At 41.3% G+C, this 14,975-nt stretch overlaps 1 protein-coding gene across 1 annotated transcript; it reads left to right on the top strand.

The window, feature by feature from the left end:
* The first annotated feature begins 395 nt into the window (after positions 1-395).
* LOC112556731 (ankyrin-2-like) lies at positions 396-14,091 on the top strand. Its single transcript, XM_025226004.1, has 6 exons — positions 396-1,365; positions 2,767-7,758; positions 9,590-9,763; positions 9,921-10,160; positions 10,447-10,571; positions 13,098-14,091. Exons 2-6 carry the CDS (start codon positions 2,863-2,865, stop codon positions 13,348-13,350), a joined length of 5,688 nt encoding a protein of 1,895 aa, XP_025081789.1. The 5' UTR covers positions 396-1,365; positions 2,767-2,862; the 3' UTR covers positions 13,351-14,091.
* Positions 14,092-14,975: the final 884 nt, after the last annotated feature.

The following is a 14,975-nucleotide window of genomic DNA, read 5'->3' as shown; positions in this document are numbered from 1 at the left end:
GACTTGAATGTGGAATCTGGATGAAGACAAAGGAAATAGCTTAGTTTGGTAAAAAAAACAACTTTCATTCAGGCTTTGATTATGTATGGTTAATAGACATTTATCTTTCATTTAATCTTATGACGATTTGCTTAGTTTCACTGTTACAAGATGAGAATGTAAATTTTTATAATGAAAACCTATTGACAAATATTTCAGGATCTGACGTTTATCTGTTATCAAAAGACTGTGTAAAACAAGTAGATCATGGCATTTATTTCTTTTTGTGCATATAGGTATCAAAAACACTACATTTCTATATCTCATTTGGTATATCTTAATAGTGTGTTAAAGTACAAAACTCCCGGTTCCACACCACTTCACCCCAAAACCCCCAAATTAAAAAGGTGGTCAAATATAAAAATACAAATGAAACTTAAAGCGTGGACACTTATCATAAACGTCGCGTCTCATTTTCTAAGAATTTTACTTGCCACAACAAGTAGTTATGTGAATAAGCTCTTATGGTGGACGAGGAACGAGACCAATTTTTTTTTTCCGCGGAGACAGGTGTAGTAGCCCCATATATTTGTCCATCATTTGGAAGATTATAAGTAGTGGAATGCTTTGTTAAGCAGTCACACCCTGCTAGCCACCCATTAAAGCAATACGCACAAACACCCTCCCACACAACGATTAATTTCTTTGTGATGCATGATAACTTTAGGGAACAGTACCTAAGTTATACATGTATATGTAAAACCCACATTCTAACAAGTATACAGTCACCGAAGCCAACAAGAGGCAGAAGAATCCGACAAATCCTAATGCAGGGGGAGGTGGGATACATTTGCCTGTATTTATATTTTGAGAAAATCATATTTTCGTTTCATTTTTAGCTAGCTATCTTGAAAAAAAGAATGAGCGGGATTTAACGGTTAGTGTAATGAAAAAATTGAGAAATACACTTTGTGGGTAATTTAAAACGACATTTCACTTGCTTTTCTGTTTAAAACACTTTTGGAGTTTGTTTCAACATTCTAAATAAAAGTCGAGTTAGCAGGAAAGGAAATCGAAAGTAGCAGCTTTCCGAGCGTATCCAAGTGATTGCGCATGCTCAAAGCTGAGGCGTATAGCGGAAGAAGCCTTTCAATCATGTCCTTGTGTCGCCATAGTGAGAATTTTCATCGGGAAATTTTGAACTGATCATCAGTCCACCTGTGTTTGTGATACTTCACAAGCTGTTATTGTGGAAATGGTACTTTGTGTCAGCGATTTGAACAGGATCTCTTAAATTGTTATAGGAACTTCAATGAGTTCTTAGATCACTTCAACAAGGACATTAGGCACCTCACTGACAAAAGCTACAGAACTGCAAGCAAAAATGTAAGTTTTCATCAGCCATTTATATCTAAAAAGTTCAGAATGTTTTTCTTCTTTGAATTTCATATACTGTAGTAGTGTGCTAAGGATTTATTTTCCCACGTACCGTCGTCTTATTAAAAGGTGAATTCAAGTAGCGTTCCTTCTTAAAACTATTAATAGTTTTTTGCAGACAGGAAGTTATTTTTTATCGTATTTATCTTATATGACCTCAAGAATGTACAAAAGGGACATTGAATTCGCCATTCAGATTTCTTCTCTTTGGTTTTGTTGTTGCGAGACGGCAACCGGCCATGAACAGCTTTTCGTGCCACGCAAGCACAAGTAGGAAACATGTCTGTTATCGAGCAGTTGCGATAGCGCCTACCCGAAAACACAGCGATTAGTCAGATGATATCGCCTGGTTGAGAGCAGTTAAATGCTAGTGCATGCAATGATTTAGCACTTGTAGATTTGTATGTTATGGAGGACAAAAGTACTGTACGCGAAGAGAACCCCCCGACGGTCAACATGTGCCACATCGAGACAGTAGTACGCCATCCTCCGAGACTGAGCCCAAGACTCGCTGCAGCGGTGACAAACGAACATTTCACCACACAACTACCACCCCTGTCAGGTGTCGTCTGTCCAGCTCTCGGTTTATAAATTATGATCACTGCTAAAATCCCTTCTAAACCAGACAAATATAGGCCAATGTTTCTCCAAACTTGGTCAACGTTCGTACATATTGTCCACTTAATAATGTCGCGAAATCCCACCTGTACCTTCACAGCACACACACATACCTGAACGAGCATCTGTCGGTAAGAAGCAAGCAGCACTGCTGTAAGCAGCGAAATGGCGAAAACGTTTGATAGATGCTTTCTACCGGGAATGCTTTATAACAGCAGTTTCCATTTTACAACAATGCTTCACAACAACCTGGATACGGTTCTGATGCCGCTCGTTTTTCGTATTACCTTGTTTTAAATCCACACTTAAATGCACAGAAAAACGTGAGCGGGTTGCAGATACTGTCGGAAATTACGAGTACAGTGTAGAGCCATTAAGCCGCGGGCCGGTAAACCGCGAATTCACTTAAGCCGCGCAAAATGTTTGGATCCCAATTTTTTGGACACTATGGATCCTGTGGACCTGGATAATGCTGTTATATCTTCTCTCTCTCTCTCAACTCCGATTGAACGTATATGCATGTATTTATTTACACACACATATATCAGTCTAACGGTCATCTCTACGGCTCGACACGTTTTTATTATATACTGTCCAATCTGTCTGTAAATAGTTATTTAAAGTTAATATATGACGTTCATAGACCGGAGGACATAGATTAATACGCAATTAAGATAAACGAGACAGTTTAAGATAATTACTTTAATATCCTCTTGTTTGTTTCCTAATCAGGCGAATAACCTCAAGATGTCACAATCTGGAATCAGCTTTGAATAAATTCTTTTAAGTCTCAAAACTTACCACTTAAAAATCGACAAATTTTGAAAAATGGAGAAGGAAGTGGCCATCGGTAATATTAGATCACCCGGGGAAATCAGCAAAGATCTGAGTTTCACATTTTCGGGAGAGAGGGGAGAAAACTACTACAAGAACCTAATCGAAAACTTGGAAAGAATTGGAAACAGTAATGTCGAAACCCCCAAATGGGTCACTTCGTCAAATATGGAGCACCTCATGAAGCTGAAAAATCCAGAAGTAATGTCGAATATTCAAAAAGACCTAGGGATAGCAAGTGTACACGAATACACAAATAATCTACAATCTCAGATAAAGAAACCAGTTTTGGAGGCTTTTCTTTCAAATGAAAAGCAAGGCGCTTTCCAGCCTGGCAGCGTGAAGTTCGATGACGCAGTGAGTAAACTTTTCCTGGCGTGCGAAAACGGTGAAGTTGGAGTTCTTAAGAAGCTACTTGCAGCTGGTGTCAATGTCCAGGAGACAAGGAATGGGGTAACACCCCTCCATATTGCTAGCTGGAATGGACATGCTGAGGTAGTTACAATTTTGTTGGCACACGGAGCGCACATTGATGCAAGGGATGCGGTAGGGGGACAAACAGCACTGTTTTTTGCATGCTGCAGAGGCCACGGAGATGTCGTGAAGCTTCTGGTAAACAAAGGAGCCGATGTAAATGCTGTTAATGCTGTCATGTGGTCACCACTGCATGCTGCATGTCAGTTTGACAACACCAGCGTGGTAACGACTTTACTTCAGAACAAAGCTGACATAAATGCCAGAAACAATCAGGGCGCAACACCTCTTCATGTCGCAAGTGCTCGTAATCGCTGGGAAGTCGTGAGTTTACTGATCGACCACAATGCAGACATAGAGGCAGCTGACGTGCTTGGCTTTTCACCTCTACACGGTGCTTGTTTTTGGGGATGCAAAGAAGCCGTGGAAATACTGATACGGAAGAACGCAAACTTAAACGCTGTAACCATCCAGAGAAGAACACCATTGCTTCTGGCTTGCGTGCACCTTGCACACGTGATTTCCCAAGCAAGGCTCGAGGGAAGGTCGAGTGTTACAGGTGATCTCGTCTCTAGGCTTAAGGATTGCAGTGGCATCATTATATTACTGGTAAACAATAATTGTGATGTTAATACTGAAGACGAATTCAAAATGACGGCCTTACATCTCGTGTCGTACGTTGGACAAAAAAATCTTGTGAAACTTTTTCTTCAATACAAGGCTAAAGTAGAAGCAAAGAATACAGTGGCACAGACCCCACTGCATCTGGCCTGTTTGCAACCAAATAAAAGAGTTGTAGACATTCTTCTCTCAAACAAAGCATTGGTAGATGCCCAGGACTCTTTTTTAAACACACCTCTGATGTTCGCGAGTTGTTATGGCTATTTTAACATTATTAAAAAGCTTATCGAGAACAATGCCTTGATCAATGCTAAGAACAAGGAAGGGTTATCACCACTCTGTTATGCATGCCTCAACGGGCATAAAGAGATTGTTGATTTTCTGATTTCTCATAAAGCTGAGACTGATGTAGTAAGCACAAAAGGCATCACTGTACTTCATTGTGCTTGCCATAATGGAAACAAAGAGCTGATATGCATGTTGCTCGATCTGGGGCACAATGTGAATGCAGAAGATATCTACGGAAGAACTCCCCTTCACCTTGCCAGCTTGTGCAACACAGTGGATGCCGTTAGAATTTTGCTGCAGCGAGGTGCTGATGTAGATCACCCAGCCAAGGATGGATTCACATCTTTGCATTTTGCTTCATTGACCGGTTTTCTGGAAGCCGTTAAACTTCTTCTTGACTATAAAGCAAACGTAAATTCAAAAACCAAGCATCAAGTAACATCTCTTCAGGCTGTAAGTGAAAATGGGCATGTTAAAGTTACTCAAACACTGATGATGTGGGGCGCCAGTGAAGTTACACCATTACATTACGCTTCTTTTTATGGACACATGGATGTTGTAAAAGTGCTCCTTCATCATCATGCCAGAGTGTACGAGAAAGATTCGTTAGGGTGTTCAGCACTGCACTTGGCGTGCATGAGGGGTCACCTGAATGTTGTCGACACTCTGCTGTTTCACGGTGCTCATGTGAATGAAAAGACAAAGGAAGGCGAGACAACACCCCTTTATTTAGCTTGCGCTAGTGGCGTTCTGGACCTCGTGCGAAAACTGTTACAGCACGGCGCAGATCTTGAAGCAGAAGACACAGAAGGAGATACCGCTCTACAGGCAGCGATCCTTGCCGACAGTTTTGAAGTTGTAAAATTGCTGGTCGACCACGGCGCTAGAACTGACCACCAGAATAAGAGAAGATGGATGCCGCTTCACTTTGCGTGTCAGTGTCGGGACCAGCGTATCTTCGATCTTATCATCGAAAAGTCCAGTAATGTGGACGTTACAACGTCAGATGATGTCACTCCCCTGCACATTGCTTCAGTACGCGGCCATGCTAGCGCAATAGAGGCTTTAATTCGAAGGGGTGCTAATGTCATGCTAAAAAGTAACAATGGTGTAACAGCTCTTCACTATGCCTGCCGATCTGGCCAGAAAAATGCTGTTGAACTATTGCTCAAAGAGAAAGTTTCACTAGATGAAACTACTTCTACGGGAGAAACACCTCTACATGTTGCTAGTATTATCGGCTCTCGTGATATTGCAGAGATTCTTCTCCAAAATCTCTCAAATGTTGAAACCAAGGACATAAATGGTAATACTCCACTTCACTTAGCCAGTTTGAATGGTCACAAAGAGGTTGTAGACTTGTTAATTGAAAGAGGGTCAGACGTTGATGCCATGAATTGTGAAGGACAGACACCTTTGCATGCAGCATGTTTTATGCACCACTATAACATAGTGGGCAGGGTCCTCCCCAACTGTACTAAAGGTGACATTACTACAAAACCAGGTGAAGCACCCATACACTTTGCATGCTTTTTACGAAATGAAGAAATTGTTAGGAGACTGCTTTTGGCCAAAGTTAATGTCAACGTGGCAGACATAAACGGGATGACGCCAATGCACATAGTGTGTTTCACCGGACACTTGGACATCATGAAGCTTCTGATACAATATGGATCATTCATTGATGCTAAAAATAAAGCAGGTCGTACGCCATTGTTTGTAGCATGTGAGAAAGGGTTTACAGAGATCGTGAGATACCTTTGTGAAAGCAATGCTAGGCCTGACATTGCTGATGCAAGCGGCTTCACAGCTCTGCACATTGCTTCGAACTTGGGTTATTTTAATATTGTGGATATTTTGCTCAGAAGAAGCAAAACTGAAATAGAAGCAAAAGATATAGAGGGCAAAACTCCGCTTCATCATGCGAGTTTCAATGGACATAGCGACATAGCCAAACTTCTATTACTCAATGGTGCACAGGTTGATGCACAAGACTTGAGAGGCCGGACACCACTGCACTTAGCGTGTCAAAATGATCACATTAATGTTGCAAATGTTCTTTTACAAAACGGATCTAAAACAGACAGTACTACTTTTGAAGGCCACACGCCACTCAGCATTGCCATATTGTTTAATAAGAAAAATATTGAAAATATGCTGTTACAACCTGGGAAGAATACTTTTTCAGAAGATAAATTAGTTGACACAGAACACAGAGCTTCTCCTCAAACTAAATCATCAGAGCCCCAACTAGAAGGGAGGACGCAAATGAAGGGTTCACCAGCGCAAGAAATGAAATACCCTCCTAAAGAGACCATACTTGTAAAAGAAGATATTCAGGCTAAACCCTTGTTAGATAAAACCACAGACGTAAAAGAAGCTAGTGGCACCAATGATCAGCGCTCATACGAGTCGAAAATAAGTTTCCAGCACATGTCAGCTCTTTCCATGGAACAGAAAAGTAATGACAAAGGGGACGAACTTCACCACAATCAACAAACAAGGGAAGATGCAGAAGACGGCAGTGAGACAGAGAAAGTAAATTCATTGCTGGAGTTTGGTCCTGATATTGATATATCACATTCTCCAATTTTCAATCCTCGCTGGCAAATAGGTAAAAGTTTTTCCAGCGCTGGTGGAACTTTGCAGAAACTAAACTCCGATATTGTGCTGCACGTACCGGAGAGCTGTGTCCACCTCGGCCAGTGGATTGACGTCAAGTCTGCTGTCTGCGCAGACGCTGCTCACGTGCGTCACGTGCTGCGGACGAAGCTTCAGTACAAGAATGAGGAATGGCTGGCCAGCCCTGTGGCCGAATACAGCTCCAGCCACAGCTTCAGCCTCCTGAAGGGCCCCTTCCGCATCGAGCTGCCTCACTGCTTACCTCCTAACCCCGATCCTGACCTTATCCACGTGTACTGCGTCTTACGACACTCGGACGGACACCTCAGTCTCAATAGAGTACGACCCGAAAGAACAGACATTCGTAGGAAAGATTCAACAGAAATCGGTTGTAAAGTGAAACGAGAGGCAGATCATATAGGACCTGCCGTGTCTGCTGCAGATGATGCGTCTCCCGACTTGTCGCCTCTGTGCCGCGATGACTCTTCGTCTCTAAGCACTGGGAGCCTGTTATCTGACTCTGATCGCAAAGATTCATCAAACACCAAAGTTTCAGGTTTTGAAAAAACGCGCCTTAAGCTTAGCACGGACAGGCCACCTACTAGCGACAATGGTCAAAAGCGTGCAAACGATTGTCAGGAAGTAGACGACGACGTGCAGTGGGATCAAAGCGCCACATTCAGACTGCTGCCTGATGGGAAGGTCTCCATCACTACCGATCACTTTAGTGCCTACTTTTGCGCATACTGTGGGATCAGACAACCACCGCCCCAGCTAAACGCCAGAGCCTACGGGTCGCACACTGAACGACGGGATGGCCGACGGGCAGCACACGTGAAAGTACTGGTGTGGGACGACAGACTCAAGATCGCCGACTTCCGCCAGGTACTGTTTCCCTTTAAAGACACATGAACTGGGAATTAAGGAAAAAATGTGTGGGTATATAGATATAATGTCATTAGGACCTGTGGAAAAGTCTTCTATTATTGCCACCTTAAGGTTATGCTAAAAAATTTTACCAGAATGAAATATAGTAACAATAATATTAAAGAAAATCCCCGATAGTCCAAACAATTTTTTGATAACAATACGTCAGCAATGAAGAGTGGTTTCTGTCTCTGCATACAGTTTTCTGAGCTGATCCAAGATGATGCCTGACTTTTTCTTAGTTGTTTTAAAACCGAGTTGTTTTGTGTTTTGGGTTATCTTAATTTTAGACCTGCATGATAGAGAAAATTTATGACAAATAAGGTAATGGCTTCATAATTTACAGAAGGTTAGTCTATTGCTTTTACACTTTGCCGCAGGCAAAAACTGGTTCTTGTATTTGGACGACGTATCTTTCAGTATAAATGCTAGTCATTTGACTTCTACCCATTGGCAGTGTTATGTAAACTATACTTCTCAAACAGTGGAAAAGCCACCTTCATATTTTCTACATTTTGATTAATCATGTTTGTACCAACTGAGCAATTCCTTCAATTTTTTTATAGTGAATTTGTTGTGTGGATGAACAGTCAACGTGAATTTTATGACAGTCCAGTTTGGTCTTGTGCTTGTTCAGGCCTGAAAATTAGGTAATTGAACCCTAACAAATGCGTGCAATTGAACCATATGCACATGACAAGGCAGCATTAACGATAAAAAACACGGAGTGTATGTGCAAACCTTATCCAGTGACATCTCCGTCATTTTAGAGGCCTAGGAGTGTTTTTTCAATCATGTCTCAAAGACGACTATTAAGTGCTGTCGACCAAGAGTCATTGAATGGCAGCAGGAGGGCGCAGATGTTCGAGACATTGGCCGCCGACTATGGTGGAGTGTGATCTCCATGGTGATGGATCCTTCAGATCTTCCTTCTACCAGGTGCAAAGTAACCTGACAGGCGTGGCATACAAAGATAATATTTTACAGCATCTGGTACTGACAGTAATGCTCGCCATTGGACCAGGCGCAAGGACGACAACTCCAGACCTCACAGGACCTGAGTCGTCAGTGACTTCCTGCAGCAGCACCAAGTCAACCGCATGGAGTGGCCTGATCTCCACATCTGAATCCCATTGAACATCTGTTTGATGCCCTGTGCCAGTGACTTATAGACAACCACCGCAGCAGTTGGTCTCCGTCAGCTGCACCACTTCAGCAGGAGTGGCAGGCTATTCCTCTAAAGGCTGTCAGAATATTGGTTCAGTCCATGAGATAACAGGGCCTTGCCTGCATTCAGGCCAATGGCGAACACACAGAATATTGACTTTCTTTTTCTCTGATATCACATATATCTGAAAACATTGGTTATGTCAGTCCAAGCTCAAAATCATGTTAAAATGATTTATTTCAATGAAATTGGCGGTTTCATTTGCTTTAAATGTTATTGTCTGTGTGTTTATTGGCACAAAACGGTGATTGACTATCTATTGGCATTTTCATTGTTTTGAGCAGTATTTCCAGTATATGGATTCAGTAAGTTCTCATTGCAATGTGGGTTAACCACAGATGTGGTATTACTGTGCGATGTTATCAATTGTCACACAAGTCTGCTAAATATATATGTCGTTTTCACAACTGTTTCCAGAAAAGAATCGACAAAAACTTACTGATATACATTGCTGACTCTTTTCTAAACACTACGACGAACATAACATGTTGAAAGCAAACTTGTAAACATTTTCTTTTACGCTCTTTTGCCCTCATTTTAATTCTCTCGTTTAAATTCCAGACTTTGGGCATTCAACATGAAGATGATTATCTGGGAGAGGAAATACTGTACCTAGCTGATACTTTACAACTACAAGACTCGAATTTGAGAATGTCCTTTGAAATTCTTGAAGATTGCGAGGAGTGGCAACATAAAAGAAAAAATAATGGAGATCATATAAGTGCTATCAGAGAGGTATGTAAAAAATGTAATTGTATATGCTGCAGTGAGGGGATAAAGAGAAATGAGAGAAAGAAGTTGTGGTGGTGGTAGTAGTAGAAGAAAAAAAGCAATTTCTCATTCATTTTTTTTGGTCATTCTGATTTAAAACATTTTGAATAACATGTTTCAGAGTTTTCCTTTGGAAAAATACTACGTGAGGTGGTGTGGCGAATGCGAAGAAGAACGAGTAAAGGTGTTTGGGGATTTGAGACCCATCAGGAAAACCTGGCACATTGAAAACAAACTGAACTCGACTCCAGGGTCACACCTCGAATGCCTTGTCGAACTCGAGCAAGTTCCAAACAGTAATGCTGATGACAGAAATGACAACATCATCTTCACCAGCGTGCAGATGGTCCTGAACATGGCGGTACGTAGAATACAATTTTATAAAATAGTTAAGAAACCGAAGAAATACAATAGTACCCAGAACCAAATGCAAAACAAAACAACAACAAAACAAAAATACCAAGAATATTTTTATCAAAGGAAGTCAAGACTGCTTTCTCTCTCTCTCTCTCTCTCTCTCACACACAAAAACGCATGTACACACGCACAAACACAAGCACGCACACAGACATACAAAGGGCAGAAATTTTGTAATGAAATGTCAAAAATCTGCCATATAAATTAGCATGCTTCACGAACTTTTCTAGCTGCCACAGAATGAAATGGAGAGCATTTATGAACAGCTGAAACTAATGACTATCGGGCAACTGGAGGTCCTGGCCAGCCTAGGGAACCTGATAAGCGATCAAGATATGGAAAGGTTACGCAACAGGTAATCGGGGATGAAAAAAATCCACCATCGCTTGCATCTTAAACTTGTTTGAGATGACTAAAGTGTCTGCTGTGTTTTGCGTGGCTTTTTAAGCGTTCAGAATGAACTTGAGAGCCCATAATGTTTTAGATTGGGAAACCACGTAAATAGGAAAGAAACATCCCATTTCTACTGTCTTAAGAAGCCAAGTAGATTACTAGGACCACGATAAGTACTTAAAAGGGAAAATGAACTGCTTCACTACCCATGAAGATTTCAAACAATCTAATGCTGGCTGATTGACCTCTGAATAAGGATGTCTTGAGTACTGCTGGCTATTTTTGTGGAATGTTTTCTTTAGAAATTTGGTGAAAGATTTCGAGCGTTAGCTGATATAGGGGCTGCTTAGAGGAGATGGAAAATATGCACTTTGTCGCTATACTGATAATTACGCACGATGTTTTAATTGAACGAACAATTGTCTATAGTCCAACAGCTGTTATATAAACAAAACGCTTTTGGTAATCGTATTTAATCGTACGCTAATCGTATTCCTTCTTTTTTGCCATCTGAAATTCATTTTCAAGCTAACATGTTAGATGGCAGGCTTTTCCACATGTTCTTGATAGTCCTTGAGCACAGAGTGACTTTCGCCTAAATTTTAGAAAATAAACAACTCATAGCAACTGCTGTGAGGATGCTAGTATATCAGAAAATGCACGAAAAAGTGGAGATAATGCGATTCAATACAAAATGTAATTCAACTTTATTTGTCTGAGGTGGGAATTAGGAAACACACATTTATTATCAATAATGTTACAAAACTGCGAAGCTTAACATTAACAACTAACAACAGCATCGCATATTCGTACCCTCCACACAAATTATCACCAACAAAACCATACCATCACAGTTTATTTACAAACGCCAGTGTTCAGAAGTTGCATGAAACAACGAAGGGCAGCCTCCTGTTGATCCCGCAAGCAGGCACACAGTATTGGTGGCTTGATGTGAGCTGATGGACCACTTCCAAAAGGACATGTATAATAATATCCTCATGTAGTGCTTTTGAAAATGTCTTCAGGTTACAGAGATCTGAAAGCCCTTCTGGTAAATGATAATCGTCGAGGAAGTGCGCATAACTTGGCCCAAAATTTATTTATCCTTGACTGGTAAGTTGTTATAGTAACAGGTGGACAAAGATGACTTCTAAATGTGGTTTGCTTGTAAAACAACTGAAATAATCTTTGGGAGACAAAGAAATACTTCAATTTCTTTAGAAGGAAGAGGCGTTGTTTTCTTTCTTCTTGAGAGACTCAGTACTGGCATCCCCGCAAAATTCCTTGTCCATGTACTTAAATGTGTCGAAAATGTTCCAATCTCTTTGGTGGATGACTCTTAGAAAAATACAAATTGTCATACATGAATATGAATTTATCCAAAATTGCGCCATTGGTATTTCTTGACCCTTAGAGAAAAGAGAGCAATCCAGTATCATACAGGATAACAAAAAGCGGGGATGCAGTCATGACATTCTTTGTGGCAAGTAGGTGCACATTGTGATGGGAATCGAGACTACATTAATACACAGCATCGCGTTGGTAACATCACCCGGTGATGAATATATAGGTTTAAAGAACAGAAAATTTCTCAGGAAAGTGAAATGGGCACAAAGGAATATTGAGTAGCTCAAGGTTGCGAGTACCCATTCCTCCTCGTAGAATCACCATATTACTGTACCTTTTGTTAACATGGAAACAAATACCTACACCACAATTCTTACCGGTGAGTGAAGTAGACCTATCTGATCATGGGTTTGCATCTATATTTGTCCGTGAACTGATCACAAATAAGAACAAAAGTGGATGATACCATGCTTGCAAACATCAGGGATCAAATGCACGTTTTCACACATTCCAGATAAAATCAGCCTGATGAAGTTAGATTGTAGTATAAGGTAAACATTAACGCAAACCAGATGACCGACATGAGTGGCCATCTAACTCAACTTCTCAGTGCACAAGCTCCCGCCCTACTTTAGCACTTGTACCCACACTTTATAACACAATATTTATGTGCAGTTAGAAATTCAATAACACTGTGTAATAAGTAATGAGCTGGGTGACTAACGTGAAGAAGTGTACAAACTGTTCACTGGGGGACCCTCTCAAGCGGGTAGATGACCGTATCCGCTCTGCTAAGCTCCATCAGACTCCTTTCCCTTACGACTGGAAGAAGGAACGTTATGGAACAACTGAACCGAATACGTAATGGTGTACACAAGGCATCCCAGTGTACATAATTCCTAAATAATAGAGAAACTGGCTTAAATACACTTGTGTGTTTTTTTAAAGCTTAAGTTAACTGCGACTTTGTAACTTTGAATCTGTAACATAAGGTACCATAGCTTCATGTTAGCTTATTGCACAGCAAGTCTGGAACTGAACTTCTGCTGCTGTCCATTTTTAGTAATCCACTATAATATAGACTAGACAAGAAGTTTCCTGTGTAAAGCGTTTTGTAACCATGATGTATCATGCTGTGCAGGTGGAAGAATGATGATGCATACAAAGATCAACTCCTCTGTCGGGTATCTGATTCGCCCAAGCTGTTACAGGCTACACTATCTGCTCTGCGCGAGCAGAAGGTTTCCCCAGCGAGTCGGCAGTCGAGACCTTCGAATGCTGTAGAATTTCCAGTTTCTTCTGATGTGGTTGGTGCGGATGGAGTGCAAAAGACGGAATTTATTGATTCTATAGAAAATATGTCCACCCAAGGTTCTGAGTGTTCAGACTCGTGACATATTTTGTGTGTATCATTTTTTTTTGCTGTATATCTAAGGTAGAATGGTCAGCCTCAGATTCAGAAAACCAGGACACGAAAATGGTCATATTTATCAGTCGATAGGTGATTCAAGCATCAAATACTTTGCTTTTAAGACGTGATATTGGAATATATGTTCTCTGCCTTATGATTAGATCAGAGCATACAATATATACAATGAAATGTTCACACTTATCTTCATCTCGAGGGCCGGAAAAGAAATTGGGTCCAGATATTTCTGGCTTAACTCAAATAAATGCTACTATATTACATTGATCACCAGCACAACCAATCACACCGGTATAACCATTACATGTTAAAGGACTAGGGCCAAAGTTTTTTCCTAATGAATGGGGAAAGGTCAGCGTAAGATACTATTTCGCCAAATATGGGTGAATACCCAACTACCCTTCTGTCAGGCGGTTCGCACCATACCGAGTATACAGAGATAGCTGTCTAAAAGGCATACTCGGCATGCGACAACATTTGTCCCGATGTTCCTGTAGTCTGTCACCGCATGCTCAGTATAGTGGCCAGAGAGTTCAATCCCCTGTTAGTGTAGAGCATTGAATACTGAGTATGCGGCGACAGACTAGAGCAGTGATGCCCAACCTTTTTCGGCCTGCGGGCCATATCCATTTCGAACAGCCGTGTCGCGGGCCATATCCATTTCGGACAGCCGTGTCGCGGGCCATATCCATTTCGGACAGCCGTGTCGCGGGCCATATCCATTTCGAACAGCCGTGTCGCGGGCCATATCCATTTCGGACAGCCGTGTCGCGGGCCACTTCACCGCAAAAATACACAAAGGAAAAAAAAAATAGAGCAGATACCATTTTTTATTAGAAACAAGTTGTACTTACCATTAATTATGTAGTAATTAGTGGGATATTTGAAGTGGTTTTCCCGAAACCAACTTCTGATTGTCCGGCCTCATCGTAGAGACACCTCGTCGGAGCACTGAATCGAAATGTTCGTCCATCGCTGAAAAAGATTGGGAAACGCCCCTACGTGGGGATAAATACTTCTCCTTCCCTTTTTTTTTCGTTTTTTTAAGGTCTTCTTTTATTACTAACATGCCGATTTTTTGCACTGTGGGCAGAAGTTTCGCGGGCCGGATATGGCCCGCGGGCCGTAGGTTGTGCATCCCTGGACTAGAGGAACACTGAGTATGTGGTGACAGACTAAATATTATTATAATATTATATACATAATATTACTAATCCTAACCCTCTGGCCACTATATTGAGTATGTGGTGACAGACTACATGAACATCAGGACAAATGTTGTCGCATGCCGAGCATGCCTTTTAGACACCTATCTCTGTATACATGTACTCCGTATGGTGCGAAACGGGTGCTTCTGTTCTCAAGCTATACACCTACAAACATCACTATACAAAGAAACACTTCCACACCACATGTCGGGATCCGCTTACATTAACCGATGGGAGATTGGGAACATGTATGCATATCATCAAGCCACGATTTTGACCGCTTCCTATACATGCTGATGTAAGTGATACGTACATATCAGGAACGGATAATTCTATATATCAAGAAAATTAAGACTATCTTGAAGTGAGCTGTTCTCATAGGAAA

The sequence above is a fragment of the Pomacea canaliculata genome, linkage group LG2 (assembly GCF_003073045.1).
Source record: "Pomacea canaliculata isolate SZHN2017 linkage group LG2, ASM307304v1, whole genome shotgun sequence".
Classification (NCBI taxonomy): Eukaryota; Metazoa; Mollusca; class Gastropoda; order Architaenioglossa; family Ampullariidae; genus Pomacea; species Pomacea canaliculata.
This window is presented reverse-complemented; position numbering and strand designations above follow the sequence as displayed.

Excerpts from the sequence above, each read along its gene's own strand:
- LOC112556731 (XM_025226004.1), top strand. The coding sequence starts at position 2,863 with ATGGAGAAGGAAGTGGCCATCGGTAATATTAGATCACCCGGGGAAATC. Across the intron at positions 7,759-9,589 it reads AGATCGCCGACTTCCGCCAG|ACTTTGGGCATTCAACATGA; the intron begins GTACTGTTTCCC and ends TTTAAATTCCAG. Across the intron at positions 10,161-10,446 it reads AGATGGTCCTGAACATGGCG|CTGCCACAGAATGAAATGGA; the intron begins GTACGTAGAATA and ends GAACTTTTCTAG.